We start from the raw sequence: 25304 nt of genomic DNA on the forward strand, positions 1-25304 counted from the left end.
TGTCCCGCAGGGACGGGGTGCGGGGGGGGCCGCGTTCCCCCCTTCTCCTGCTCGGTAAAGAGTCTGTTGTTGACCGTCCCCGTCCCGGTGTCGTTTATTCGGGCGGGGGGGGGGGGACGGGGACGGGACGGGGGACGGACACGACGCGGGACACGAGGTTTGATGCCGGTGCTCCCGGTGTCCACACGTGGATGTGTCCCGTCGCAGCTCGATGACGCCAACACTAGGGTCTCAAGCTCATTGGGCGAGGCGCTGGTCACTGGGGGGTGGGGGTTTGTCGCGCCGGAAGTGGGGCTTACGGTGGCCGTGGAGACGGGACGCGGCGGGGCTGGGCCCGGTGCCGGAACGAGCCGGGGGGGGAGGGGGGGGAAGGGACGGGGACTTTGAGGTGGTCCCGGTACCGGGGGCCGCGTTGTGGTGGTGGGTTCCGGTACCGGGAGTTCAAAGAGTACCCGAGTGCGGGGGGGACGGGTCCCGCTATTACCGGCCACCGGAAGGTGCTCAGGCGCCCCCTCGCTCCCCCTCAGCCATGGAGGGGCCGGCAGAGGAGCGCGGGGTCCCGGTGCCGCCGCCGGCAGGCGCGGGGTCGCTGCTGGCGCTGCCGCCAGAGCTGCTGCTGCGAATCTGCGGGTACCTCGGGGCGCGGGAGGTACGGGAGGTGCTGCCCCGCGTGTGCCGCGTGCTGCGGGCCCTGGCCCGGGACGTCGTTACCTGGCGGCTCCGCCTCCAGCGCAGCGCCCGTGGCCGTTTCCCCGTCCTGGAAGGTGAGGTGTGGGTCCAGGAACCACCCTCCTTCACCCCACATCCCTGCTACTTAGGGCAAAGTGGCTGCGTTGGGTCCCCCCGTCCTCCCCATCAGTTTTGGGGTCCTCTCTGCCTCCCCACAGAAGAGGGGTTCGACTGGTCAGCTGCCTGTGTGGACATGGAGGAGCATCTGCAGCGCTGGGGGGGCAACGGGGCCCCCATGGAGCACTTCTCCCTGGACGAGGGCCACTTTGCTTCTGTTGACACCGTCCTCCTGCTGCAGGTAGGGCCGTGCCAGGCTAAAGTCGGGGCTGTGGCAGTTAAAGGAGGGGGTCCCTACCTCATTTCTGTCTCCTTCCCCTGTCACAGGGGGGGACTTTGTGTGTGTCGGGGGCCCGCGACCGCAACGTCAACGTGTGGGACCTGCAGCAGCTCGGCCGGGCCCCCGGCAGCGTGCTGGCAAAGACCCTCGGCACCGAGCGCACTGGGACGCACAAGGTGGGGGCATGGGCATTATTCCCCCCCCCCCCGTCCCCTTCAAGTCCCTGTTGTTGCATTCTGGGGGGGGTCCTGGAGCAGTTGTGAGCCCAGGCACGGGTTTGAGTCTGCTGATACGTGGAGCAGGAGGGAATGAATGGATTCAGAGGGACCAAGGTGGGAACGTCATGAGCTCATCCAGAGCCCTGAGTTGGGGTGATCCCAAGGAAAAACTGGAGGAGAAGCTGCCCCATCCCTGGCAGTGCTCAAGGCCAGGTTGGATGGGGCTTGGAGCAGCCTGCTGTAGTGGAAGGTGTCTCTGCCCTTCTTCCCAATCCACCCCCATTCCATGATTCCCAAGGGCTGGGTCTGGTGCTTGGACTCCCAAGACAACAAAGTGTGCTCAGGCTCCTGGGACAGCACCGTGAAGCTGTGGGACTTGGAGGCTGAGGGGCAGCAGTTTGGGGAGATCAGGTAATGCCCTGGGGGGGGGAGGGTGTTTTGGGGGTATCAGGAGTGGGGGGGCAGCTGCCCCCATCCCTTTCCTTGCCTGCAGGGAGAAGGCTGCTGTGCTGTGCTTGTCCTATCGCCCCAACGTCCTCATCACTGGCACCTTCAACAGGACTGTGACCATCTATGACCTGCGAGGTTGGTGCTGCCCAGGACTGGGGGAGGGGGTACATGGGATGAAGGGGCGTTCTCAGCTCAACACCCCCCACCTTGTCCTGGTGCAGCTGGGCAGCCCCCGGTGCACAGCTACAAGCCCCACACCAGTGCCGTCCTGGCCCTGGTGGCTGATGAGCAGCTCATCTTGTCGGGCAGCGAGGACCGGACGCTCGTTGTCTATGATCGACGGGCTGCCAGGGTCCTCCAGCGACTGCAGGTGGGTCCAACCCCCCCCAGAACGGGGGGACAAGGGGAGTCTGTCCCTTAGCACCAGCTCTAATGTTGGCCCTGAGATGTGGGGGGCAGCAGGAGCCCCTCATGCTCTCTGTACCTGCTCATCCCACAGCTGAAGAGCTATCTGGTCTCCATGTCCTACCAGGGAGCAGAGCTCTGGGCTGGGGACAACCGTGGCCAGGTCTATGTCTTTGGGAACAGCACCGGCAGCTTCCAGCCCACACAGGTAGGGCCCCCGAGGAGGGAGGTTGGGGAGCACAGGGGGTACCCTGAGCTCTCACACTGGGGTTCTGTGCCCCTTCCGTGCAGTACTTCGATGTAGGGCACCGGCTGCAGATCACAGGGCTCTGGCACTCGCTGGGCTCCCTCTACACCACCTCTATCGACAGGTCACTGCGGGTGAGATTCCCCCTGTGCCCATCTCAGAGCACTGGGTCTGGGGGGCTCTGACCCCCATGGTGTGGGGCTGGAGCATGTCAATGGGCTTTTGCTCTGTTGCAGATACACGTCCCTACGGACCCTCCCCGCACCATCTGCTCCTGGACGCAAGATGAAGTGCTCAATGGGGTGAGGAGGCTCTCACACACCTGTGTAACCCCTGCATATGCGTGTACACGTGTGTGCAAGCATCCTGCTCTCTGCAATGTCTTCTGCGATTGTCCCGGGACCAGGGGCTCCGTGGGGTGGGGCAGTGCCCCCCAAGCAGTGCCCTGACCTCCCTCTTGTTCCCCCTCAGATCAGCGTGGAGGGTGATGTGGTGGCAGCCGCCTCGGGGGGCCTCTCGGTCGAGGTGTGGAGGCTCCGGACCTGATGCTGCTGCTGCCGTCTCGCCTTAACACTGCACCCAACCAGGGTTCCAGGGACTCCCTGTAGGGCGCAGGGTCCCATCTGAGCCCCCCCGACACGGAAGAGCCACGGGCCGGTCCCGGGGCCCTCGCTGGGGCTGGCAGCCTGGTGCTTGTTCCTGGGTATTAAACGGATTTTGGAGACACGGTGGTTTTGGGGCGAAATCGGGCTGGTTTGGGGCACCGCAGGGGATGGAGCGGGCGGCGCCACCCTTTTCGCTTTTGGGAGTCTTGCCCCTCCTCGGCCACCGTCCCGCCTTCAAGATGGCGGCGCTCAGCGGCGGCGCGGAGCGGTGAAAAGGAGCCGCGGGAGCGCGATGGCGGCGCCGGGGTCCGTCCCCGCCGCGGCGCTTCGGGCCGTGCTGAGGCCGAGCGGGCCGCTGCCGCCCGACGCCCTCCCGGTGCGCGGCTACGACTTCGCGGGCGGCCCGAACCACGCCGCGCTGCTGCGCTCCTTCCTCACCACCGGCTTCCAGGCCACCAGCTTCGCGCAGGCCGCCGCCGAGATCCACCGCATGGTGCGAACCGGGGACCGGGGCGGGGAGAGGGGGGGTCCCGGGTCTGGTCCTGACCCCTCTCCTCCGCCCCCATAGATCGAGGCGAAGCTGGAGCCGCTGAGCGAGGAGGAGCGGGGCCGCGCCGGGCTGGGCGGGCAGCGGCCGCCCTCGGGCTGCACCATCTTCTTGGGCTTCACGTCCAACCTCATCAGCTCCGGCGTCCGGGAGAGCATCCGGTACCTGGTGCAGCACAACATGGTGCGTGCGGCCCCCCGGGGGGGTGGTCCAAGGAGAGAGCCTGCGCTCTTTGTGTCCTGTGGCATTCCCAGTGCCCTCTCGGGGTTGTCCCAGGGCATCCCCAACGCTGTCTGGCCCCCTGCCCAGGTGGACGTGCTGGTGACCACGGCCGGGGGGGTGGAGGAAGATCTCATCAAGTGCCTGGCGCCCACCTACATCGGGGACTTCAGCCTCAGGGGTCAGGAGCTGCGCCAGAGCGGGATCAACAGGTACATGGGGTCCCCTTTGGGGCATGGGGGTCTCCTCCAGGACTGCTCCTGATCCTGATTCCCAGGATTGGGAACCTCTTGGTGCCCAACGATAACTATTGCAAGTTTGAGGACTGGTTGATGCCCATTTTGGAGAAGATGGTGGACGAGCAGGAAACACAGGTGGGCGACTTGAATGGGGTACTGAAGGGGACACAGGGAGACATGGGGGGGGGGGGGCTCAGTGTGCTGCTCCCACAGGGCACAAAGTGGACCCCGTCAAGGATGATCGCACGGCTGGGCCAGGAGATCAACAACCCAGAGTCAGTCTGTTACTGGGCACAGAAGGTTGGTGGACACAGTGAGGGGATGACATGAGGGACACAGGATCACCATGGGGGGGGTGACACCATCCCCTCTTTGCCTGTGCTCACACTGTGTTCTAGAACAAGATCCCGGTGCTGAGCCCAGCACTCACCGACGGCTCCCTCGGGGACATGATCTTCTTCCACTCCTACAAGCGCCCGGGGCTGGTGCTGGATATAGTGGAAGGTCAGTGTGTCCCCTTGGGGGACTGGACACTGGGGCCCCCCTGGCCATCGGGGTCCCCCATGACAGCACCCATTCTGCAGACCTGCGCCTCATCAACACCGAGGCCATCTTCGCGAGGAAGACAGGGATGATCATCCTGGGTGGGGGCCTGGTGAAGCACCACATTGCCAATGCCAACCTCATGGTGAGGACATAGGAGGGACCCCCCCAAATCCCCCCTCCCAGGGTCAGGGGTCACCCCCGTTTTTGCCCCACAGAGGAACGGGGCCGATTTCTCTGTCTACGTGAACACAGCACAGGAGTTTGATGGCTCCGACTCGGGAGCACGGCCAGATGAGGCTGTGTCCTGGGGCAAGATCCGCATGGATGCCACCCCCATCAAGGTGAGATGGGGTAAGGGAAGGATTTGGGGGTACCCGGAGGGGGTCCCCAATTCTCACCCTTCTTCCCTGCCCCCAGGTCTATGCTGATGCCTCCCTTGTCTTCCCGCTGTTGGTGGCAGAGACGTTTGCCCAGAGAGCTGATGCTTTCCCTTTGGATCCAGCAGGACATGGTGCTGGGGCAGATCTGGAGGTTGGGAAGTGAACCCCCACTTTGGGGGGGGGGTTGAGGACCCCCCATTTGTGAGGGGCTGAGCCCCAACTACCTCTGCAGGGGTTCCAATCCATCCATGTGTGTATGTGTCCCCTTCCAGTGCTTGTATTTATTTGAGCTGCTCCCAATAAAGCACCACAGTTCCTCCGCACAGCAGGTTTATTCCTGGATCTTAGGGGGCACAGAGGGGGTCCCCCCCAGGCTGTGACCCCCCAACTCCCCACATCACATCTCTGTATCCCCCTGCTCTTGGAAGGAGTCCTCCCGCCAGAGCTGGATCTGGCCCTCAGTGGCAGCAAGCAGGCAGGGCAAGGTGGGGTGGAAAGAGAGAGACTGCACCACGCCACGGCCCACCAGCAAGCTGCGAGCAAGTGAGCCCTAAAACCACGGGGGGTGAGAAGATGGGGGGGGGGGGACACCAAAACATGGTTTTGCACCCCCCGTGCCTCCTTTCACCCCCTTACCTCCACAAGGTCCCAGAAGTAGACTTGTCCATCCTCAGAGGCACAGCCCACATGGGTGTCCTGCTCACTCAACACGCAGTCCAGCCGGTATGTCGTGCTGTGGTGGCCCTTGTACCTATGGAGGGGACACGGGGAAGTGGGGGGTCCCCAAAACTCCTACCCCCTGGGCAGGGCACAGGGCGCTGGGGAGGGGGTTCATACTCGCCCAGCAGCTCGCCCGTGTCCTTGTCCAGCAGGCGCAGTGTGGAGTCAAGGCTGGCAGCAAGGGTGCACTGCCCATCCTTGCTGAAGCACACGCTGGTGATGGGGCCTGGGGAGCACATGGGATTTTGGGGGGGGGTGTTGCACAGGACCCCCCCCGGCTCTGTTTTGGGGCCTGAGCACCCTGGTTTGGTGCTCACTCACTCCCAACATAGTCACAGTAGAGCTGCCCTGCACGGAGGTCATAGCGCCGGATGTGGCCATCCACAGAGCTGGGTATAAGGTAAGGGGGGAATTGCTGTTGTGGCGCCCCTCCCGGCTGCACCGAATTGTAGGGGACGGGGGGGGGTCCCCATGGGCCTCACCCTGAAAGCATCTCATGGTTGGAGAGCTTCACACTGGAGACGCCATCCTTGGCCTCATCCAGCACCTGGACGGGGTCGGGGCGGCGTGAGCGGCAGTCCCAGCACCGGACGGTGGAGTCAATAGAGCCTGGGGGAAGAAAACGGTATGGGGGGGGGTTCTAGTGTTGACAGCCTCCCCCAAAACCAACTCCCTTACCTGACACAATGATAGTGGCCTCCTCGTTGAACTGAACACAGTTCACTTTCTGTGAGAGAAGCAGGAGTCAGTGTCCCTCAGGGAACCTTCAAACCCCTCCGGAGCCCCTCAGTTCCCTCCCTCAGCCCCTAGATCCCTCCCAAAGACCCCAGCTCCCCACCGTAGCCCCTCCATAACCTCACCCCTGCGTGTCCCCGGTACTTGCGGAGCACTTGCCCAGTGGCCACGTCCCACAGCGCCACCGTCTTGTCGGCGCCGCAGGAGCAGAGGTGGCTGTTGTCGAAAGAGCTGGCGGGGGACGGACACGGGGGGACCCCATCAGTGGGTCTGGGGGCTCCACCCACGGAGCTGGGGTCCCCCCAGTCCCCCTTACCCGGCGGCGTCCAGCACCTCGTAGCCGTGGCCCTGGTAGCAGCGAAGCGCTGTGCCCTTGTGTGGGTTCCAGAGCTTGAGAGTCTTGTCGCTGCCGCAGGTCAGGCAGTAATTCCCGTCCACTGGAATGGGGGGGCAATGCGGTGACCCCCCCCACCACCATCCCAAACGGCCTGTTCTCACCCCAGCAACTGGGGCTCACAGTGAGCCCCCCGCAGCGCCTCACACAGCGGGATGAGGACCAGACCCTGCCTCTCCATGGGGTAGGAGCAGGGAATTGCAGTCCCACGTGCCCTCCCCCCCAGGTCCCGTTTCCCCAGGGACGGGACCCGAACCGCGCTTCCCCCCGGCTTCCGGATCCCTGTTTCCCCCCTCGCACCGTTGAAGCGGACGGCGCGCACCGCTCCCTGCCCGCACTCCAGTGTCCGCACCTGCCGCTGCGGCAGCTCAGGCCGGGTGGGCCGCGGCAGCGGGAACGCCATTGGCGAGGCTGGGACCGGCATCGGAGCTGGAGCCGCGGCAGCTTCTTCCGGTGGCGGCGGAAGTGGGCAGCGGCGCGGAATGGCGGACCCGCGGCGGCCGGCACGGGTGGCCAGGTGGGACCGGGGCACCGGGAGTGTAACGGGGTGACCAGAGGGGGAACGGGGGGGAACGGCACCTCTGACAGCGCCGCCCCCAGGTACAAGCCACCGGCCACCGAGACCAACCCGGCGCTGGAGGACCCCACACCCGACTACATGAACCTGCTGGGGATGGTCTTCAGCATGTGCGGGCTCATGCTTAAGGTGGGGGCACCGGCACTAGCACCGGGTGGGGACCGTGCCCAGGGCGCTATGGGGACACAGGGCCCATGCCCAGGGTGCTATGGGGACACAGGAACTGTGCCCAGAGCACTATGGGGACACAGGGCCCATGCCCAGGGTGCTATGGGGACACAGGAACTGTGCCCAGAGCACTATGGGGACACAGGGCCCATGCCCAGGGTGCTATGGGGACACAGGAACTGTGCCCAGAGCACTATGGGGACACCGGGACCATGCCCAAGGTGCTATGGGGACACAGGGCCCATGACCATGCCCAGGGTGCTATGGGGACACAGGGCCCATCCTTGGGTGCTATGGGGACACAGGGCCCATGCCCATGCCCATGCCGTACCCCTCACCCACAGCTGAAGTGGTGCGCCTGGATCGCCGTCTACTGCTCCTTCATCAGCTTTGCGAACTCCCGCAGCTCCGAGGACACGAAGCAGATGATGAGCAGCTTCATGTGAGTGGCGGCAGGGCCCAGGGGCCATGTTCCCTGTGGAGCAGGCACCAGAGCCGGTCTCTTTCCTCCCCGCTGCAGGCTCTCCATCTCAGCTGTTGTGATGTCCTACCTGCAGAACCCGCAGCCCATGTCCCCACCATGGTGACGGCCGGGCCGGCGCAATAAAGGGGCTGCTTCGCTTGTGAGGGCTGGACCCTGCTTGGAGCCCCCTGAGGCCTGGGGGCTCATGGGGGGGGGTCCGGGAGGGCCTGAGGCGAGCCCTTGGCTCTGGGTGCCCCGCTGAGGGGGGCGGCTTTTCCATGCCCCATTGAAGGAGAAAGCTGCCCTTCACTCTCCACCAACCACCGCTCATCGAGGGCGGAGTTTCGGGAGCCGCCGCATGTGATTGGTTACTGGGCGTTGGCTGGAGCTGTTGCTAACGCCCGCCCCGGAAGGAGGGGCTCGCGGTGTCAATCAGGGCTCTCCTCTTCCTCAATGACTAGAGTCCGCTACGTCACCGCCCGCGTCGGGGGAGTGTCCGTGCGCAGCAGCGAATCAGAGCGCGGGACTCTCTGTCTCCTTGCCGCCCATTGGTTGTCGCTGTTACAGTGGGTGGGGTGGGGGCACGCCGCCCCCCTCGGGTCATGTGAACTGTTGGCCACATGACCGCGCCCGGGAGCGGTATGGCGGCGCCCGGGGCGGTGGTGGCAGTTCCGCTGCTGCTTGCGGCGGCGGCCCTGGGCTGCGGGTACAAGGTTGGGCCCGGCATGAACGGGGGGGCCGGGGGCCGGAGAGACTGAAGGGAACTGGGAGAACCGGAAGAGAGAGGGTGGGAGAAACAGTGCGGCGTTGGGAGAGGGAAACTGGGCCTGGGGAATGGGAAAGGAAAGTGCCCGGCATGGGCTGGGTGTGAGAGGCTGGGACGGGGGCCGTAAGGGGGGGTTTGAGGGTGCTGGCGCTGTCACTGGCTCCTCTGCAACGGCTTCCTCCAGAAACACTGGGGGTGACGGGGGGCGGGGGAAGGATCCTACACGGTGTGGGCACAGCCCCCTATGAGTCCCTTGAGATTCCGCTTCTGCCCGCAGTCCTGTCCCCCGACGCGCCCCGACCTCCTCAACGTGCACCTTGTGCCCCACACGCATGACGACGTGGGCTGGCTCAAGACGGTGGAGCAGTACTTCTATGGAGGTGGTGTCTCTGTCACCGTGCGGAGGGGCTGGTCCCCAAGGCCACCATGGGGGTGGAAGTGACATCCATGAGGCCACCACCGGGACAATGATGTCCCCAAGGCCACAGTGGGGGTGGAAGTGACGTACCTGAGGCCACCACAGGGACAGTGGTGACATCCCCAGGGCCACCATAGGGGTGAAGTACTGCCAAATGCAGGTGGAGCGATGCCGAGACCCCCTTGTATTCCCCCCTCCCATTATATGCCCTGGCTATTGTGTCCCTCCCACCCTCTTGGCCATCACTGTGCCCCTGTCCCTCCCATGCCATAACCACACCCCCTACCCGATGCCACTTGTCCCCATGGCTGTTAACATATCCCTGTGCCCCCTTGGTTGTCTCCGTTAGTGCGGAACGATGTGCAGCATGCGGGCGTTCAGTACATCCTGGATTCAGTGGTGGCTCAGCTGGTGGCCGAGCCTGCCCGGCGCTTCATCTACGCTGAGGTGGCTTTTCTGGCTCGCTGGTGGCGGCTGCAGGACGAGGCCACCCGGAACACCATGCGCCAGCTTGTGGAGCAGGGTGCGGGGGGATGTGGGGGCACCTCAGGGTGGGGTCCTGTGTCCCTGAGGACCATGGGGGGCACATAGGAGGGGGTTGGGGGGGGTACACAGGGACATGGGGAGGGATTGGGGTGTCATAGAGGCACACAGGGACATGGTGGGGATTGGTGTGACACTGGGGGACACAGGGACGTGGGGCAAGATGTGCATGGGGGGGGGTATGTGCATCAAAGTGGGAGGATGAGAAGCTTAGGGAGGAACCCAGAGGGACTTGGGGTGCTGCTGGCAGGAGGTGCCCCTGTCCCCTTCTCCATGGCCCTTGTCTCAGTACCCCAATGTCACCCTGTCTCCTATATCCCCCCAATCTCCTATATCCCCTATGCCGTCCTGCAGGGCGGCTGGAGCTGGTGGGGGGTGGCTGGAGCATGGCGGATGAGGCGGTCACTCACTATAGCGCGGGGCTGGAGCAGCTGGGGCTGGGCCGGGGCTTCCTGCGCAGGGAGCTGGGGCCCTGCGCCCTGCCCCGCCTGGCCTGGCAGATCGACCCCTTTGGCCACTCGCGGCAGAGCGCAGCCACCTTCGCGCAGGTAGGACCCCCCCCGAGACCTCCTGATCCCCCTGTGGGGTACCCAGCTCTGAGCACCTCTTTTCTACCCACGCTCCCCCCCGCAGATGGGCTATGATGGGCTGTTCCTGGGCCGCGTGGATCACCAGGACAAGGCGTGGCGGGAGCAACGCCGGGAGCTAGAGCTGCTCTGGAGGACGAGTGGGAGCCTCCAGAGTCCTGCCTCCGACCTCTTCACCGGTGGGATCCCCACTCCCCCAGGCTGCGGGACCCTCCCCTCTATGTCTGCATCTCAGCTCTCCCATCCCTGTGTCTCCATCCCAGCTCTCCCATCCCTATGTCCCCATCCCAGCTCTCCTGTCCCTATATCCCCATCCCAGGGCTGCTCCTACCCCTGTACCCACCCCAGCCACCCCATCCCATGCTGACGAAGGGGGGGACCATCCCCAGGCATCCTCCCCAACGTCTACAACCCCCCCACGGGCTTCTGCTGGGACCAGCTCTGCTCCGACCCCCCCATGGTGGATGGGGACAGCGAGGAGAACAACGTGGCCTCCATCGTCTCCACCTTCCTGGACATCGCCACCAAGCAGGTGGGTATCCAAGCACTGGTTACATCTGAGGGGGTATCCCATGGGACTGGGGGGGTTCCTGACCTATCCTTGTGTCCATTCCCCCCCAAGGCCAAGCATTATCGCACCAACCACATCATCATGACAATGGGCTCCGATTTCCACTATGAGAATGCCAACCTCTGGTTCAAGAACATGGACAAGCTCATTGCCCACGTTAATGCCCAGGTGCGGGGGCCCCCTGCCATGTCCCCCCTGTTTGCTGTCATCCCCCCCCACCCCCATCTCACCCCATCCATGGCTTTTCCAGCAAGCCAATGGCAGCCGTGTCCACGTCCTCTATTCCACCCCATCCTGCTACCTGTGGGAGCTGCACCAGGCCAACCTCTCCTGGTGAGGCTCAGAGGATGAAGGGGGACCCTGGGCTTGGGGTGGGATGGAAGGATACATGGATACAGCCTGGATTTCCCTTCAGGTCCCTGAAGATGGATGATTTCTTCCCTTACTCGGATGGGCCCCACCAGTTCTGGACAGGTTATTTCAGCAGCCGCCCAGCCCTGAAGCGCTATGAGCGCCTCAGCAACAACTTCCTGCAGGTGGGAATGTCCCTGGCCCCATCACAAGCATGGAATGGGGTGGATTGGAAGGGACCTTAAAGCTCATCCAGCTCCTACATCCATGGGCAGGGACACTTTCCACTAGAGGAGGTTGCTCCAAGGCCTGTCAAACCTGGATGGTTCATCCCAACCCTCTCTCTTCAACCCATCTCAGTGTCCCACCACCCTTAAAGGGAAGAGCTTCCTTATATCCCATCTAACTCTTCCTTTTTCCACTTGGAAGCTGTTCTTCCTCATCCCATCGCTTTTCCAAAGCTGCTCTCTTACAGCCCCTTTATGCACTGGGAGCTGCTCTAAGCCCTCCCTGGAGCCTTCCCATCTCCAGGCTCTCATTCCCAGCTCTCCCACCATGTGCTCCCAAGGGCTGGACCCTCCATCTCAACCCCTCCATCCATCCCACAGATCTGCAGCCAACTGGAGGCACTGGCAGGACCAGCAGCACGGGATGGTCCCTACGGGCCTGGGGACAGCTCTGTGCTCCGTAAGTGCTGGGGTAGGACCCGTGGGACCCCCCCTGCACCCCCTTAATGTCTCCTTTGTCCCCTGGTAGGTGAAGCTGTGGCCGTGGCCCAGCACCACGATGCTGTGACCGGCACTGAGAAGCAGCATGTGGCCAATGACTACGCCAAGCAGTTGGCAATGGGGTGGGAGAGGTGCCAGGTAGGGCCCCGCTGCTGAGGTTGGGGTGCAGATGGAGTTTGGGGGAGCACAGATGGGGTTTGGGGTGACATCATCATGTTCATGGAGTGTGGAGGTGGGGGACAGGAGCTAGTGCTTGAGCCCCTGCCCCTGGCTGGTGCTTTGGGGACCCACTGGGTGAGCCATGGGGGGACCCTCATGTGTCCCCCCTTCTGCCAGCTCCTGGTCTCCAATGCCCTGTCCAGCCTCAGTGGCACCAAGGAGACCTTCACTTTCTGCAACAGCCTTAACGTCAGCATCTGCCCCTTGACGGAGGCCTCCAGCCGGGTGAGTGGAGACCCGGGGGGACCTGGGAGGGTTTGGAGGGGACCAGGCAGGGCTCACGGCCCTTGTCCCTGTGTCCCCAGTTCCTTGTCCTCCTCTACAACCCGCTGGGGCGCCGCGTGTCCTGGCCCATCCGCCTGCCGGTCCATGGGGTGTCCTACACGGTCACAGACCCCCGTGGCCAGCCCGTGCCAAGCGAGGTGAGCCCGGACCCCATGTGTCCCCCCACCTTGTCCCCGTGTCCCCAGCTCACCCTGTGCCCTGTTCCCAGATTGTCCCTGTGTCCATTGTCACCCATGGGCTGCGTGGGAATGATGTTGGGGCCATGCAGGAGCTGCTGTTTCAAGCCTCGGCACCCGCTCTGGGCTTCAGTACCTTCACAGTGACACGGTCACCCCATGGGGACCCCCATGTTCCCCCCATCCAGCCGCCGGTGCTGCCACAGCCATGGGACATCCACAACGAGGCATGGGCCCGGCCTGGGGTTTGGTGGAGCCCCATTTCCCTTGTCCCAGTTAAACCAGTGCTGCAGTAACTGGGGGAGCTGGGGCAGACATTGAAGCTGCTGCCATCCCAACCCTGCAGTATCTCCGGGTGCTGTTTGACCCCCTCACTGGGCACCTGAAGGAGATCCAGAACCTGGCCAAGAACATCTCGCTGCCCGTCTTCCAGAGCTTCTACTGGTGAGCACTGGTGGGGTCCCTCCCATGGGACCTTCCTCCACCACCTCTCACCATCCCTCTCCTCCCAGGTACAATGCCAGCGTTGGCAATGACGAGAGTTCCCAGGTTTCCGGAGCCTACATCTTCCGTCCCAACAGCTCCGAGCCCATCCCCATCTCTGACTCTAAGCGGATCTCCACATCCCTCATGAAGGTGGATGGCCCCAGGGGTGCCCTCAGCTCTGGGGGTGCCCCTGAGGGTGCTGACCCCCCACTGTGGCCCTTGCAGAACACGCTCGTGCAGGAGCTTCACCAGAACTTCTCCTCGTGGTGCTCCCAAGTGGTGCGGCTCCACATGGGGCAGCCCTACGTGGAGCTGGAGTGGACTGTGGGACCCATCCCCGTGGAGTGAGTGAGGAACCTGGGGGGGCTCCTGAGGAGGTGGGACCCCCCCCAAACCCCGCTGCTCCCCCCCACCTCTCCCAGGGATGGTTGGGGCAAGGAGATCATCAGCCGCTTCCAGACGCCCCTGCAGACACAAGCCCGGTTCTACACTGACTCCAATGGGCGGCAGATCCTGGAGCGCAGGTTGGAGCCAGCTCATTGTGATCCCCCCCTGTGTCCCCCCCGATCCCATAACCAAGCTGTGCCTCACGCCCAGGCGTGACCATCGTCCCACATGGAACCTGAGCCAGACAGAGCCTGTGGCAGGGAATTACTACCCTGTCACCAGCCGCATCTTCATCAAGGTACCAGCGTTGGGGTGGCAGCAGGGGCTGAGCCCGGGGCAGAGGTTATCACACATGTGGCTCTTCCCTCCCTCCCCATAGGACAAGAAGGTCCAGCTGACAGTGCTCACGGATCGCTCCCAGGGTGGCAGCAGCATCTCCGATGGCTCCTTGGAGCTGATGGTGATGGACCAGGGTGCGGTGTGGAACGTGTCCTTGGGGGTACCGGGGGTGCCATAACCCCCCCCTCCATCCCCATCCAGGTCCATCGGCGGCTCCTGTACGATGACAACCGCGGGGTGGGGGAGCCGCTGCTGGAGCAGGACGCGGACCAGCGGGGTCTGGTGGTCCGCGGTCGCCACCTCCTGCTGCTGGACACGGTGCAAGCAGCAGCTGATGGGCACCGCCTGCGGGCGCAGGAGCTCTTCATGGCCCCATACCCAGTGCTGGCGCCCGGGGGAGGCCCATCCTACTGGCCCAAGCAGCGAGGCCTGTGGGAGGTGAGGGCAGGGGGGCAGGGGGGGGTACACGGGGGGGTGCGCATTCACATCCCTCACTGTCCCCATCGCAGTTCTCAGCGCTGCGCCGGGAGCTGCCTCCCAGCATCCACCTTCTGACACTGGCCCCTGGGGACGCCGGGACCCTCCTGCTGCGGCTGGAGCATCAATTTGAGAGCGGGGAGAGCAGGAACAGCTCCAAGCCCGTCACCATCGACCTGCTGGTGAGCCACGACCCTCCCCACCCTTTCCCAAGGCTTCCAGAGGTGACCCTACTCCTGCTCCTGGCGTGATTCCCAACATCCTTTCCCTGCTTTCCCAGGACCTGTTCTCAGCATTCACCATCACCTCAGTGCAGGAGATGAGCCTAGGGGGGGACCAGCCCCTCGATGCCATCTCCCGCCTGGTCTGGACCCCGGCCACAGGTACTGCAGGAGGTCTAAGGGGGGGCATGGGGGGGGGGCCGCAGCTTCCCCTCACCCCTTCCCACTTCCCCATAGGTCCAGCCCAGTCACACAGAGTGGCCAAACTGGACCCACGGCGGGTGACACTGCAGCCTATGGACATCAGAACATTCCTGGTGCACTATGAGGGGCCTGGGGCAACTCCAGGGGGGCACTGAGCATCCCAGAGTGGGGTGGGTGTCTCTGTCCTGTGTCCCCCCACAAGTGCATTAAAAACCACACCATTTCCTCAGGCGTTTAATGGGGGCACGAGGCAGTGCCGGGTCTGGGGGGTGCAAGGGGGGGCTCCCCCTCCTGCAAGCAGCAGCCCTGATGGAGGGAAGGAGGGTGAGGGGTGGCAGTGCCCCCCTTGGCTCCCCCCCTTCTTCTCAGACCCCCTTTATTCTGCCCTCTCTGTTCCCAGACCCTCCCTTGTCCCCTATCCTTACTTGTTCTCTGTCCCCCTTGAACCCCTCTTCTTCCCAGACCCCCTTTATTCTGCCCCCACTTTGTTCTCAGACCCCAAATTGCCCCCTGCCCCCCACACCTCCTTGTGCCGTTTGCAGGGGGATGGTTTCAGGTCGGCTCCTTGCAGTCGCTGCCGCCGTTTGTTCTGGAGCTGCTTCCTCTTCTGCTGCAAGGATGGGGAGATGCTGCCCCTGGGGGGGAGCATGAGCCAGGGAGCTGCAGAACCCCCCCAAGGCAGAGCACTGGACCCTTCCCTCCTCCCCGCTTCCTTTAGGGTATCTTTATTCTCCCCCCTGATGGGGGCAGGGGGGGAACATTTTGGCCTTGGCTTGGTTCAGAAGAAGCCCAACCCTCATATGAGACCCCCAAGAAGCTCCTTACCCGGCCTTGGCCCTGGCTTTAGGTCCCCAGAAGGCTTCCGGGTTTTCTGGGAATCGCTTCAAGCCCCTTTTCCTGGAGCTGGGATTGGCGTCGGCACGGATAGCAAAGGAAGCCTGGAGCCTGGGTGGGGAAGAGGGGCTCAGGGCTGGGCTGGGGGTGCTCAGGAACAGTTTTGGGGTGCTTGGGGCTGGTTTTGGGGTCTCAGGGCCAGCTCTGGGGCTCCCTGGGCCTGTTTTGAGATGTTCCTCCCCTCCCCATGGTCCCTACGTGGGCTCCACAGCAAGGATCCGGGCTGCAGGACTGGTGTCTGTGAGCCGCTCGCGTTTCACCGGGTGCAGCCGCACCTGAGGAGGAGGAGGAGGATGATGGGGGGGGGCGGACCTCCAACCCTGCCCCATATTGGGGTGTCCTGGGGGGGGGGGGTCCCCAAGGTGCCCCCCCCTCACCCAGCAGCGCAGGATGTCCCAGAGCACAGCCGGGGGTGCATCCGTCTTCACCGCGGTCCTGCAGGCGTGAGACAGGGAGACGCGGTACCCGGCGTGCAGCAGTGCTGAGCTGGGGGGTGCACACGGGGTGGGGGGAGTCACAGATGGGGTTTGGGGTGGGGGAGTGGATTCGGAGGGGGAGGATGGGGCTTGGGGGTCAGGGATGGGAATGGGGGTGCAGGATTGGATTTGGGGCACGGGATGAGATTTGGGGTGTAGGGATGGGGTTGGAGGGACAGGATAGGGTTTGGGGTGCAGGGATGGGCTAGGGAGGTGTTTTTGTGGTGCCCCCACCTGAACTGCAGCAGTGATGGGGTGTTGCAGTGGATGGTGCTGCTGAGCCCCTCCAGGGTGTAGTACAGGGGCACGTCGCTGAGTTCCTGCCCATGGGGAGCAGACGAGTCAGCCTCAGCGCTGGGAGGGGGGACAGGACTTGGAACCCCCAAATCCCCTCCCGCCAAGTACCTCGGCAATGCCACTGAGCACCCCCTGCATCCGCTCCTGCGTCTGGAAGCGGTGGGGGCTCCGCTCCAGCGCCGCCAGCACCCGCTGCACGAAGGGCACATCGTGGAGCGGCTCAGCCCATATGGGACCACCCAGCTGGGGGGGGACAGGGGTACACGAGGGGTCAGTGATGGGGTATGGGGGAGCACCACAGGGACAGTGAGGGGCCACGGGGGGACACATGCACCCACACTGAGGGGCTGGGGGGGACACATGCGCCCACCTGGTGCCGCTGTTGGCAGAACTCACACGTGGGCCCCACGGGCGGTCCTGTGGCTGCCCCATACTTGAAGCTGGAAGGGAAGAGCTGAGGTGTGAGGGGTCCCCCTTATCCCAGGCTCCCCCCTCATCCCAGGCACACACTGCCCCCCCCCATACCTGTTGCCATGGGCTGTGGCTTTGCCCATGCGCTGGAGGTGGTGGGTGCCGCAGCCGACGCAGTGGTACACCAGAGCCTGCTTGCTGCAGGGGACAAAGCAAGGGGAAGGGGGGTCACAGGGTGCATCCCCCTCACTGTGGTCCCCGCTGCGTCTACCCCCTCACCTCGCTGATGCTTTCACCTTCGCCTGCCCTGTAAAGACCCGCACGAAGACGCGGATGTAGAAGTCAGCACTGACGGCGAGCAGCGGCACGATGAAGCGCTGGTAGCAGTTGGCTCTACTGTCCAGGCTGTGCAGGATGATGCGCAGGGCCTGGCCATGGCGGGGACACGGAGGACATGGGGACAGCCCTGACCTCCCCCCATTGTCCCCACACTCAACAGGGAACCCCCACTCACCATCTCGTGGCAGAACTTGCCCTTGAGGGACACGGCGCCATACTTGCTGTAGGAGGTCTCAGCGTTGTTCCCTGCCAGCACCCCCATGTCCGTGCAAGTCACACACAGTAGCCCTGTGCAAGAGGGGGAAAGGGTTCAGGGGTGCTGCCAGGAGCACCCTAATGGGGGGGGGCCCAACTCACCTCCTTCGCTCACAGCTTGCACAGCAGCATCGAGGAAGTGTGCGGGGCTGCCGTAGGGATCCAGGTCGATCACGTCGAAGGGCTCCCTGTCAGCTTTGCACTGGTACATCAGCATCCTGGGGGGGGAGGAAAAGGAGTGTCCTGGAATCTGCACTGGCCCCCCCTTTTCTCAAACCTCACTATGGGACACAATGGCCCCTTTGAGGATGCTCCAATACGGGACGGGGGGGAGAAACCCGGTGGGGTGGTTCCTGAGGGTGCTTGGGGGGGGTTACCTGGCATCAGCCATACTGGGGGTCACCAGGGTCCCCACCCCATTGAAGGCCACGTTGCGCTCAATTAGCTCCATGGCCCGCGCTGAGCAGTCGTTGGCCACCACAGCCCGAAGCCCCGGCACCTCCTTGGCGAAGCGGATGGAGCGGAGCCCTGAGGCCGCCAGCGCCTCCAGCACCCGCAGCCCCCCCTGCAGACACACAGCACTGCCCATGGGGTGCCATGGGGGGGGACACCCCAATACAGGGAAAAGGGGAATCCCCCCCTGTGCCCAGCACCTCACACACTTCTCCTGCCTTTGCCACCTGCAGGAGGTCGGCACTGGCACCATCACCCTCCTCCAGTGGTTGGGGGCTTCCTGCATCCATGTTCTCTTCCCCAGGTACGACAACTGGAAAAGGAGGGATTGGGGTGACGGATTCTCTTCCCCCACACCGGGCAAAGGGGGGGCCTGGGGATGGGGAGCCCAAGGTGGTACCTACCCAAGCGGCACCTATCACAGTGGTACCTACCCCGGATCCCCTTTGGCTGCAGGAGGAGCCGAGCGAATTCCGTTAGCACAGCGCAGCTGAAGGGGAAGTGATGTCAGGAGGGGGGAGGGGGCAGAGTAGGGATCACCCCAAGACCCCCATGGGGTACCCCCAAGACATCCCAAGACCCCCCCCCGACCCTCCTGAGATACCCCAGAGCTTCCCCTGGCCCCGCTCACGTCAGGTCCCTGTTGAAGCCCTGCACCGGGTTGTAGAAGACCTCGTTGGCGCTGGGGAAGAGGATGGTGGCTTGGCCCTCAGAGATCAGCGTCTCGCCGGCCCGGGGGGAGCCCTCAGGGGCCGGGGGGGACCCGGAGCCGTTGGGGGAGGCCCCGTCCATGGCAAACCGGCGACGGAGGGGGCCCGGGATGCCTCGTTGAAGGGTCCTGAAGGCGGCTGCTGCTGGTGGGGGGAGTTAACGCAGGACGGGAGGGGACACGGACATGGAGCCCCCAAAGGGGCCACAGAATGGGACCGAGGGGTGACTCCCCCGGCAACCACGTGGCGCGGGACAAGGCCTCGGGTACTGGAACCCGAGCCCCCCAGGCCACGCCCCCTTCAGACCACGCCCCTTCAAGGCCCCCCCCCCTCCCCCTCCCACCACCACCCCCCTCGTTGCTCCCCCTCTCCCGGTTCTCACCTGCCCCGCGCATTCTCCGCGCCGTAGCCCCCCTTCACATGGGCGCTGCCATGTTGCGGCGGTCACGTGACCGTAGGCGGACGGCACCGCGGAAGGGTCATAAGACCTTGGCCTCCCCTGGGAGGTGGTGAGGAACCTAGAAGGAAGACCCCGGCATGTTTCTGCGGGAATTCGGCCCGGGAGGCCCCGGTTGATCCCGCGGAGGGGGTCGGGGTAAGCAGCTCTGCCTATTCCCGCTGCCAGCCGTGTTCCTAGTGGAGAAGGGTGGGAGAGGGGAGGAAGGGGAGTGGGTATTCGGCGCTCGGCTGGTCGTGCCTGCGCACGCGCGGGTGCCGCGCCGGGCGGTGCGGCGCTCGGCTGATCGCGCCTGCCGCACAATGAATGGCCGCTGAGCGCGGCGGGGACCCGGACGGGCACCGGGAGCGGCACCGGGAGCGGCCGGAGCCGAGGCTGAGCCCCCCCCCGCCCTCCGGTAAGGCGGGAACCCCCCCCTCCCCTGGCCGCGCATCCGCCGCTCCTCCGCTCCCGTTCCCCGGAACCTGTGGCTCCCCACCCCCTTCCCCGCAACCGGTCGCCATCCCCCCCCCCCCTCCCCCAGGCCTCGGGGTCCCTTCTGCCTCCAGCCCCATCTTTTGGTGCTTCCCCGTTCCCCCTCCAATACCCCCCCTTGTGGGTGCCCCCCCCCCCCCCCCCCCCCAAGGCTGGGGGTCTTCTCTGTCTCCAATGTAGGGAGCGGGGTGTGTCCCTCCCCGTTCTGCCCGGGTTTGGGGTCTCCCGGTGCCACCCCCCCAAGTGTGGGGCCCGTTCACGTGGGAGGATCCCATCACGCCCCTGCCTAAAGGGCGGCTGTGCCCGTGCCACCCCCCCCGACACCTCCAAGTGCTGGCGACCCCCTTGGCCTGAGCACCCCCATGTCCTCAGGCTTAGAGAGCCCTGACAGTCCCCATGGCCAAGGTGGGGTCGCCTCACCCAGCTCCTGGGGTGCCCCCACCCCTTAACCCCCTGTTTTGGGTGATCTCCAGGACCCCTCCCCCTCCGGGTTGTTCCTGGGGTCCTGAGGGAGGATCTGGGCTTACCTCCCATGGGCTGACTCGTGCCTGGTCTGTGTCTTGTCCCTTCTCTGTCCCCATCCCCTTGTGCCCTGTCCCCCCTCATGTGTCTGCCCTTCTCCATGTGTCCATTTGTCTGTCCCCTACTCTGCTTCCTGGGTCCCTGTTCCCACATGTCCCCCATCTCTGGCCCTCTTCCCTCTGTGTCTGTGTTCCTGTGTGTCTCCCATGTGTCCCTGTCCCTATGTGTCCCCCATATCTGCTTTGCTTCTTATGTACCTATGTCCCTACATGTCCCCTGTCTGTCTCCCTCCCTTCTGTACTCGTGTTTCCCATGTCTGCCCCGTGTCCCTGTCCCTGTGTGCCCCCACATCTGCCTTGCTCTTTATGTATTCGTGTCCCTGCATGTCCTCTGTGTCTGCCCTCATTCTCTCGCTCCCTGTGTCTATGTCCCTACATATCTTTGTCCCTCTGTGTCCCCCATGTCTGCCTCGCTCCTTATGCATCCGTGTCCCTACACATCCCCTTGTGCCTGCCCATGGCCCCGTCCCCGCAGGCTCCCGTTGGCTCCCGCCATGGCTCAGACACTGCAGATGGAGATCCCCAACTTTGGGAACAGCATCCTGGAATGCCTGAATGAGCAGCGGCTGCAGGGGCTGTACTGTGACGTGTCAGTGGTGGTGAAGGGCCATGCATTCAAGGCTCACCGCGCTGTGCTGGCCGCCAGCAGCTCCTACTTTCGGGACCTTTTCAATAGCAGCAAGAGTGCGGTGGTGGAGCTGCCGGCCGCCGTGCAGCCCCAGTCCTTCCAGCAGATCCTCAGCTTCTGCTACACGGGCCGGCTTAGCATGAACATGGGGGACCAGTTCCTCTTGATGTACACTGCCGGCTTCCTGCAGATCCAGGAGATCATGGAGAAGGGGACTGAGTTCTTCCTCAAGGTCAGCTCGCCCAGCTGTGACTCGCAGGGGCTGCACGGCGAGGAGGCTCCTTCCTCTGAGCCCCAGAGCCCCGTGGCTCAGACCTCGGGCTGGCCCTCGGGCGCCGCTGCGTTGCCACTGGTGTCACGGGTGAAGACGGAGCAGGGGGAGCCCGACGGGGTGCAGTGCACCTTTGTGGTCAAGCGCCTTTGGGACGGTGGCTCAAAGGATGGCACCGCCGGCGGCAACGGCAGCCGGAAGATGGCCAAGTTCTCCGCGCCAGAGCTGGGGCGGCAGCCGCAACCCGCAACCCCCACAGCAGGACCAGCACCGGCCCTGGTGGCACCGGCCCCGGTGGCTCCTGGGCCAAGCGCTGCTGATCAGACCAGCCCCGGGGGCACATCCAGCGCCTACACGAGCGACAGCCCTGGCTCCTTCCACAACGAGGAGGATGAGGAGGAGGACGGGGGGGAGGAAGGCTCGGACGAGCAGTACCGCCAGATCTGCAACATGTACACCATGTACAGCATGATGAATGTGGGGCTGGCAGGTGAGGCTCCGCCCACCAGGGGGCGACGCCCATTGGCTGCGGCCTGGCGAGTCTCCGCCCATATGGTGGGAGAAAGGGGGCGTGGCCTGGCCTGGTGAGGCTGCATCCGTTGGGACTGTAAGAGGTCGTGATCACGTTAGCCCCTCTATTGTGGGTGTGGTCTAGTAGGGCTCCGCCCACAAGGCACACCCAGCCAGTGGGACGGGGTTTCCGGGGGAAGTGGGTGGGGTTACCCCCAGGGTCACGACACTGTAGGCATGTCTTGTCGCTAAGGGTGGCGAGAGGGGCACACGAGGTGTCACGACTGCTTCCACAGAGGTTGTGGGAGGGGGGTGGGTGCCTCTGGGTTTTGGACCCCACTGACCCTATCCTTGTATCCCTCCCGCAGCCGCAGAGAAGGTGGAGGCGCTGCCGGACCAGGGCACATCTGAGCCACGCACCCGTGTGCGCGTGCGGCAGGACTTGGCCTCGCTGCCGGCCGAGCTCATCAACCAGATCGGGAACCGCTGTCACCCCAAACTCTACGACGAGGGGGACCCTGCCGAGAAGCTGGAGCTGGTCACAGGTACACCCAGAGGGCCCCATGGGGAGTGGAGAGTACGGGGGTCCCTACTGGGGGCCTGGCCCTGCTCACCCCATGTGTGTGTGTCCCCTAAAGGCACCAACGTGTACATTACACGGGCACAGTTGATGAACTGCCACGTCAGCGCGGGGACACGGCACAAAGTCCTTCTGCGGCGGCTCCTGGCGTCGTTCTTTGACCGGTAAGTTGGGTCCCAGCACCCAGTTTTGGGGTCTCTATGGAGGTTGAGGGGGGTGGGTGCTCAGGTTCTAACCCTGGTTTTCATCCCTTCCTTACCAGTAACACCTTGGCCAACAGCTGTGGCACCGGCATCCGCTCGTCCACCAATGATCCCCGGCGGAAGCCGCTGGACAGCCGGGTCCTGCATGCTGTCAAGTGTGAGTGGGGGGACAGGGAACAACCCAAGAGACCAGGACTAGGCGGAGCCCCAGGGAGAGATGAGCAGAGGACTCAAACAATGAAGAGGGGGAGCTCAGGGTTGGGGAGCCTACAGGAACGGGGGGGGGATCAGAGGGTGGAGGAGACCCTAGGGAGAGGGGACACAAGGGTAATAGGCAACTGGGGACCCTAGGCCTGGGGGGATCCCACAGATGGACCCCAGGAGCTGCCAGTCACCCCCGTTGTGTGTGTTCCCCCCCAGTTTACTGCCAGAACTTTGCGCCCAACTTCAAGGAGAGTGAGATGAACGCCATTGCCGCTGACATGTGCACCAACGCGCGGCGCGTGGTGCGCAAGAGCTGGATCCCCAAGCTCAAGCTCCTGAGCGCCGAAGGTGATTCCTACACATCATTCATCAACGAGGCCGGGAAGCTGGAGCCTGACATCATGGGCCCCGAGCCTGGCTTCGATGCTGGTGCCCACGAGGGTGAAGCGGGAGCCCCCAGCGAGGGGCTGCAGTGACCCCCTTCCAACCCTCTGGGGACACCCCACTGCAGTGGGGAGCCCCCTCCTGCCAGGTGGGGACCCCAGCATAAGGTAGGGATCTCCCTGCCAGGTACAGACCCTGTCACTAGGTAGGGAACCCTCTAACAGGTTGGGACCCCATAACCAGGTAGGGGACCCCATCACTAGGTAAGGAACCCCCCCCTCCAGGTAGGAGCCCTGTCCTAGCTAGGGCACCCCCCACCAGGTAGGGCCCCCATAAGCAGGTCAGGACCCCATCAATAGGTAGGGGAGCCCCCTCTGTAGGTGGGGACCCTTGGCCAGGTAGAGGACCCCCTGCCAAGTAAGGACCCCATCACCAGGTAGAGGACCCTTCCCTCCAGATAGGGTCCCCCTTGTAGTACTGCCCTGTGGTTATGTGGGAACCCCCACCCAGTGGGCACCCGCATTGGGGATGACCCCTTTCATGGTGGAGGTATCCATGTGGTTGCAGGGCCCCCTCCTCCCAGGGGGTCTGTGTCATCCCCCCTAGGGGCAGGGACCCCCCATCCCACCCCATGGTGCTGCTGAGGGGTGTGGTTGTCCCGTCCCCTCCCCCCCCCCCCGGAGGGCTTGGGGCTTTTGGGGACGGGGTGGCAACAGCTAAGGCCATTGCCTTCCCCCCGCCCAGCAGTTTTGGGGGGTTTGGGAGGGCTGGGGCTTTTATCTTGCTCAGGCATCAGATTTAAGGTCCCATGTCCCTCTCCAGGTGCCCCATGTAGCCTCTGGGGTCTCTCCCCTGTCTACCCCCACCCAGGGCTGACATTTCTCCATATGTCCCTTCCATGGGGCCACCGTCTCTGCAGGCAACCGCATGTGTCCCCCCATGTCCCCTCCCCCAGTTGGGGACCAGTGTCTCTCTGGGTGTCCCCCATCCCCCCCCCCGCAATGTCCTCCCAGCATGTGTCCCCCATGTCCCTGTGTCCCCCCCCCTCCATGGGGCCAGAGTCTCCAGGTGACCACGTGTGTCCCCCACTTGTATGTCTGTCCCCTGGGGGAGGGCATCTCTGGGTGTCTGTGTTTTGTGTACCCTCTTCCCTTGTCCCCAGCTCCTCCCACCCTGTCAGAAAGGGGGGTGTCCCCTGTCATCCTGCCCCAGCTGGACAGGGCAGGGCTGAGCCTGTGTGTGGGGACCCCCCAGTGGGGATGGGATCCCCACAACCTGCCCTGAGGAGCAGTTCCCCCTTCATTACTCTGTACTGGGGGGGTGACACCCCCATGTAACCCCTGGGGGGGTGATTTGGGGGAGGGGTACAGGTTGGAATCCCACCTCTGTTAAGGGGGGACACACAGGAGACCCCCCCACCCCCCTGCAAGGCTTTGCACCGGCTCTGAATGGGGAAACTGAGGCACAGTTTGGCAGGCCCCCCCCCCCTTTTGTGTAGATGTGGGGCTGAGGGGTAACCCAGGCATCCTGTGGGCCCCTACCCAACCCCAGCGCCCCCCCAACAGGTCTCCTGACGTTCGGTCAAGTGCCTTACCTGCTGCCCGGCCCCCCTGGGCCCTGCTCACAGCTCCATTACCGCACCGCTCTGTGCCAAACCCCCCCAGCACCGGGGCGGGGAGGGGGGGGGACATACACAGGGACACCCTCCTCGGCCCTCCTCCGCCTTCCCCTCCCCCAATGCCTGGGTTGTTCCTCCCACACACACCCCTCCCTTGCTGCGCCTCAGTTCTCCCCTTTCCATTGTGTGATGAGTTGCACCGGGTCGCAGCCCTGCAGGGGTGCCCCCCTCCCTTTAACTAGGGGGGGTCCCTTCCTCACTGGAGGGGTCCCCTTTTCACTAATGGGGGGGGTCAGGCTTATCTTTCCTCCCCTCTTCTTTCCGTTTTCCAACCCAGAAGCTGTACAGAAACGGGGAGCATGGACCCCCCCCAGCCCGGGCTTGTGCTTCCCCCCTCCCCACCGACACCCCCCAACCCCCCGGGGGGGGGTCACCAGTGTCTGTCCTGTGTTATGAAGTGCCAAGAGGCCCCTTTACCCGCCGCCCCCCCCCCCCCCCCCCCGGAGTCGCTGGAGAATTGCACATGAACTGCTGTAGGAGAGCGGCGAGGGGCCGCGGCGTGTTAATAGTGACAATAAAACACGAGAGGTTTGATAACACCCCGGCACGTGCGCTGGTGGGGGGCACGGGGGGGCGGTGCTGCAGGGGCGCGGCCACGCCCCCTTGCCATATTTGGCCAGGCGGAAGCAGACAGTACCCGGGCTCGCGCGTGCCCCGTCTTCCGTGAAGCTCCTCCCCTTTGCTGTCGTCCCCTTATATAGTCATGGAAACTGCGCGCCGTGACGTCACGGGGAGGGGGGGTTCCCGTGTAACACCCGCTCT

The 25304-nt window shown here is 64.3% G+C and overlaps 7 protein-coding genes across 13 annotated transcripts; 5 read left to right on the forward strand and 2 right to left on the reverse strand.

Annotated features, from left to right (window-relative positions):
- Positions 1–501: 501 nt before the first annotated feature.
- Positions 502–3110, forward strand: FBXW9 (F-box and WD repeat domain containing 9). 2 transcript variants are annotated; one of them, XM_062635385.1, is made up of 10 exons: positions 502–764; positions 888–1027; positions 1114–1242; positions 1583–1695; positions 1778–1869; positions 1956–2104; positions 2267–2347; positions 2431–2520; positions 2623–2688; positions 2858–3110. In XM_062635385.1, the coding sequence occupies exons 1-10, from the start codon at positions 530–532 to the stop codon at positions 2930–2932; spliced, it is 1170 nt and encodes a 389-aa protein (XP_062491369.1). In that variant the 5' UTR covers positions 502–529; the 3' UTR covers positions 2933–3110. The 2 variants fall into 2 exon arrangements, with proteins under 2 accessions (XP_062491369.1, XP_062491368.1); XM_062635384.1 differs by having other exon boundaries at positions 503–764; positions 2234–2347.
- A 129-nt stretch (positions 3111–3239) lies between these two features.
- DHPS (deoxyhypusine synthase) lies at positions 3240–5245 on the forward strand. 2 transcript variants are annotated; one of them, XM_062635387.1, is made up of 9 exons: positions 3240–3484; positions 3560–3721; positions 3848–3969; positions 4035–4131; positions 4210–4296; positions 4470–4500; positions 4581–4684; positions 4758–4883; positions 4960–5245. In XM_062635387.1, exons 1-9 carry the CDS (start codon positions 3284–3286, stop codon positions 5083–5085), a joined length of 1056 nt encoding a protein of 351 aa, XP_062491371.1. In that variant the 5' UTR covers positions 3240–3283; the 3' UTR covers positions 5086–5245. The 2 variants fall into 2 exon arrangements, with proteins under 2 accessions (XP_062491371.1, XP_062491370.1); XM_062635386.1 differs by having other exon boundaries at positions 3241–3484; positions 4395–4500.
- On the reverse strand, positions 5100–7207 carry WDR83 (WD repeat domain 83). The gene is made up of 9 exons (XM_062635389.1): positions 7072–7207; positions 6694–6814; positions 6503–6608; positions 6321–6369; positions 6125–6251; positions 5964–6031; positions 5760–5868; positions 5559–5673; positions 5100–5472 (listed from the first exon to the last, which is right to left on the reverse strand). Exons 1-9 carry the CDS (start codon positions 7193–7195, stop codon positions 5320–5322), a joined length of 972 nt encoding a protein of 323 aa, XP_062491373.1. The 5' UTR covers positions 7196–7207; the 3' UTR covers positions 5100–5319.
- Positions 7151–8140, forward strand: WDR83OS (WD repeat domain 83 opposite strand). Its single transcript, XM_062635390.1, has 4 exons — positions 7151–7288; positions 7372–7477; positions 7861–7958; positions 8037–8140. Exons 1-4 carry the CDS (start codon positions 7254–7256, stop codon positions 8101–8103), a joined length of 306 nt encoding a protein of 101 aa, XP_062491374.1. The 5' UTR covers positions 7151–7253; the 3' UTR covers positions 8104–8140.
- A 415-nt stretch (positions 8141–8555) lies between these two features.
- Positions 8556–14975, forward strand: MAN2B1 (mannosidase alpha class 2B member 1). Its single transcript, XM_062635398.1, has 24 exons — positions 8556–8692; positions 9023–9125; positions 9513–9686; positions 10061–10254; positions 10340–10472; positions 10683–10825; positions 10916–11032; positions 11115–11197; positions 11280–11400; positions 11824–11902; positions 11972–12081; positions 12280–12387; positions 12468–12584; positions 12656–12850; positions 12970–13067; positions 13136–13259; positions 13335–13453; positions 13532–13633; positions 13707–13794; positions 13876–13956; positions 14037–14273; positions 14345–14494; positions 14593–14695; positions 14771–14975. The coding sequence occupies exons 1-24, from the start codon at positions 8600–8602 to the stop codon at positions 14890–14892; spliced, it is 2994 nt and encodes a 997-aa protein (XP_062491382.1). The 5' UTR covers positions 8556–8599; the 3' UTR covers positions 14893–14975.
- TRMT1 (tRNA methyltransferase 1) lies at positions 14959–19200 on the reverse strand. 3 transcript variants are annotated; one of them, XM_062635393.1, is made up of 17 exons: positions 18955–19200; positions 18494–18710; positions 18297–18352; positions 18063–18175; positions 17787–17974; positions 17512–17627; positions 17330–17442; positions 17095–17243; positions 16930–17013; positions 16775–16844; positions 16513–16647; positions 16342–16427; positions 16009–16117; positions 15830–15906; positions 15563–15682; positions 15261–15372; positions 14959–15043 (listed from the first exon to the last, which is right to left on the reverse strand). In XM_062635393.1, the coding sequence occupies exons 1-17, from the start codon at positions 18965–18967 to the stop codon at positions 14972–14974; spliced, it is 1830 nt and encodes a 609-aa protein (XP_062491377.1). In that variant the 5' UTR covers positions 18968–19200; the 3' UTR covers positions 14959–14971. The 3 variants fall into 3 exon arrangements, with proteins under 3 accessions (XP_062491377.1, XP_062491376.1, XP_062491375.1); XM_062635392.1 differs by having other exon boundaries at positions 18494–18713; XM_062635391.1 differs by having other exon boundaries at positions 18494–18716.
- Positions 19201–19263: 63 nt separating this feature from the next.
- On the forward strand, positions 19264–23512 carry NACC1 (nucleus accumbens associated 1). 3 transcript variants are annotated; one of them, XM_062635395.1, is made up of 6 exons: positions 19264–19426; positions 20560–21473; positions 21862–22038; positions 22132–22237; positions 22336–22433; positions 22697–23512. In XM_062635395.1, the coding sequence occupies exons 2-6, from the start codon at positions 20579–20581 to the stop codon at positions 22954–22956; spliced, it is 1536 nt and encodes a 511-aa protein (XP_062491379.1). In that variant the 5' UTR covers positions 19264–19426; positions 20560–20578; the 3' UTR covers positions 22957–23512. The 3 variants fall into 3 exon arrangements, 2 of the variants coding, with proteins under 2 accessions (XP_062491379.1, XP_062491378.1); XR_009967902.1 differs by lacking the exon at positions 19264–19426 and having other exon boundaries at positions 20530–21473; positions 22697–23127; positions 23301–23512; XM_062635394.1 differs by lacking the exon at positions 19264–19426 and having other exon boundaries at positions 20475–21473.
- Positions 23513–25304: the final 1792 nt, after the last annotated feature.

The sequence above is a fragment of the Pezoporus occidentalis genome, unplaced genomic scaffold (genome assembly GCF_034315485.1).
Source record: "Pezoporus occidentalis ecotype Australia unplaced genomic scaffold, CSIRO_AGI_Poc_V1 ctg450, whole genome shotgun sequence".
Lineage (NCBI taxonomy): Eukaryota > Metazoa > Chordata > Aves > Psittaciformes > Psittacidae > Pezoporus > Pezoporus occidentalis.

What these genes read in the sequence shown, in the direction of transcription:
- WDR83 (XM_062635389.1), bottom strand. Translation starts at nt 7,195, where the DNA reads ATGCCGGTCCCAGCCTCGCCAATGGCGTTCCCGCTGCCGCGGCCCACC. An exon ending in AGTACCGGGGACACGCAGGG is followed by an intron (nt 6,370 to 6,502) that starts GTGAGGTTATGG and finishes CTTCTCTCACAG; the next exon opens with AAAGTGAACTGTGTTCAGTT. An exon ending in GGCCACTATCATTGTGTCAG is followed by an intron (nt 6,252 to 6,320) that starts GTAAGGGAGTTG and finishes TTCTTCCCCCAG; the next exon opens with GCTCTATTGACTCCACCGTC.
- NACC1 (XM_062635394.1), top strand. Translation starts at nt 20,486, where the DNA reads ATGTCTGCCTCGCTCCTTATGCATCCGTGTCCCTACACATCCCCTTGT. An exon ending in GAAGCTGGAGCTGGTCACAG is followed by an intron (nt 22,039 to 22,131) that starts GTACACCCAGAG and finishes TGTCCCCTAAAG; the next exon opens with GCACCAACGTGTACATTACA. An exon ending in CTGGCGTCGTTCTTTGACCG is followed by an intron (nt 22,238 to 22,335) that starts GTAAGTTGGGTC and finishes CTTCCTTACCAG; the next exon opens with TAACACCTTGGCCAACAGCT.
- DHPS (XM_062635386.1), top strand. Translation starts at nt 3,284, where the DNA reads ATGGCGGCGCCGGGGTCCGTCCCCGCCGCGGCGCTTCGGGCCGTGCTG. An exon ending in CCGCCGAGATCCACCGCATG is followed by an intron (nt 3,485 to 3,559) that starts GTGCGAACCGGG and finishes CCGCCCCCATAG; the next exon opens with ATCGAGGCGAAGCTGGAGCC. An exon ending in CGCCAGAGCGGGATCAACAG is followed by an intron (nt 3,970 to 4,034) that starts GTACATGGGGTC and finishes CCTGATTCCCAG; the next exon opens with GATTGGGAACCTCTTGGTGC.
- MAN2B1 (XM_062635398.1), top strand. Translation starts at nt 8,600, where the DNA reads ATGACCGCGCCCGGGAGCGGTATGGCGGCGCCCGGGGCGGTGGTGGCA. An exon ending in TGGGGTGGGAGAGGTGCCAG is followed by an intron (nt 12,082 to 12,279) that starts GTAGGGCCCCGC and finishes CCCTTCTGCCAG; the next exon opens with CTCCTGGTCTCCAATGCCCT. An exon ending in GTCTTCCAGAGCTTCTACTG is followed by an intron (nt 13,068 to 13,135) that starts GTGAGCACTGGT and finishes CTCTCCTCCCAG; the next exon opens with GTACAATGCCAGCGTTGGCA.
- FBXW9 (XM_062635384.1), top strand. Translation starts at nt 530, where the DNA reads ATGGAGGGGCCGGCAGAGGAGCGCGGGGTCCCGGTGCCGCCGCCGGCA. An exon ending in GGGTCCTCCAGCGACTGCAG is followed by an intron (nt 2,105 to 2,233) that starts GTGGGTCCAACC and finishes CTCATCCCACAG; the next exon opens with CTGAAGAGCTATCTGGTCTC. An exon ending in CTATCGACAGGTCACTGCGG is followed by an intron (nt 2,521 to 2,622) that starts GTGAGATTCCCC and finishes GCTCTGTTGCAG; the next exon opens with ATACACGTCCCTACGGACCC.
- TRMT1 (XM_062635391.1), bottom strand. An exon ending in CCCAGTATGGCTGATGCCAG is followed by an intron (nt 17,628 to 17,786) that starts GTAACCCCCCCC and finishes CTCCCCCCCCAG; the next exon opens with GATGCTGATGTACCAGTGCA. An exon ending in GGGACATCCTGCGCTGCTGG is followed by an intron (nt 15,907 to 16,008) that starts GTGAGGGGGGGG and finishes CCTCCTCCTCAG; the next exon opens with GTGCGGCTGCACCCGGTGAA.
- WDR83OS (XM_062635390.1), top strand. Translation starts at nt 7,254, where the DNA reads ATGGCGGACCCGCGGCGGCCGGCACGGGTGGCCAG. An exon ending in CGGCCGGCACGGGTGGCCAG is followed by an intron (nt 7,289 to 7,371) that starts GTGGGACCGGGG and finishes CGCCGCCCCCAG; the next exon opens with GTACAAGCCACCGGCCACCG. An exon ending in TGTGCGGGCTCATGCTTAAG is followed by an intron (nt 7,478 to 7,860) that starts GTGGGGGCACCG and finishes CCTCACCCACAG; the next exon opens with CTGAAGTGGTGCGCCTGGAT.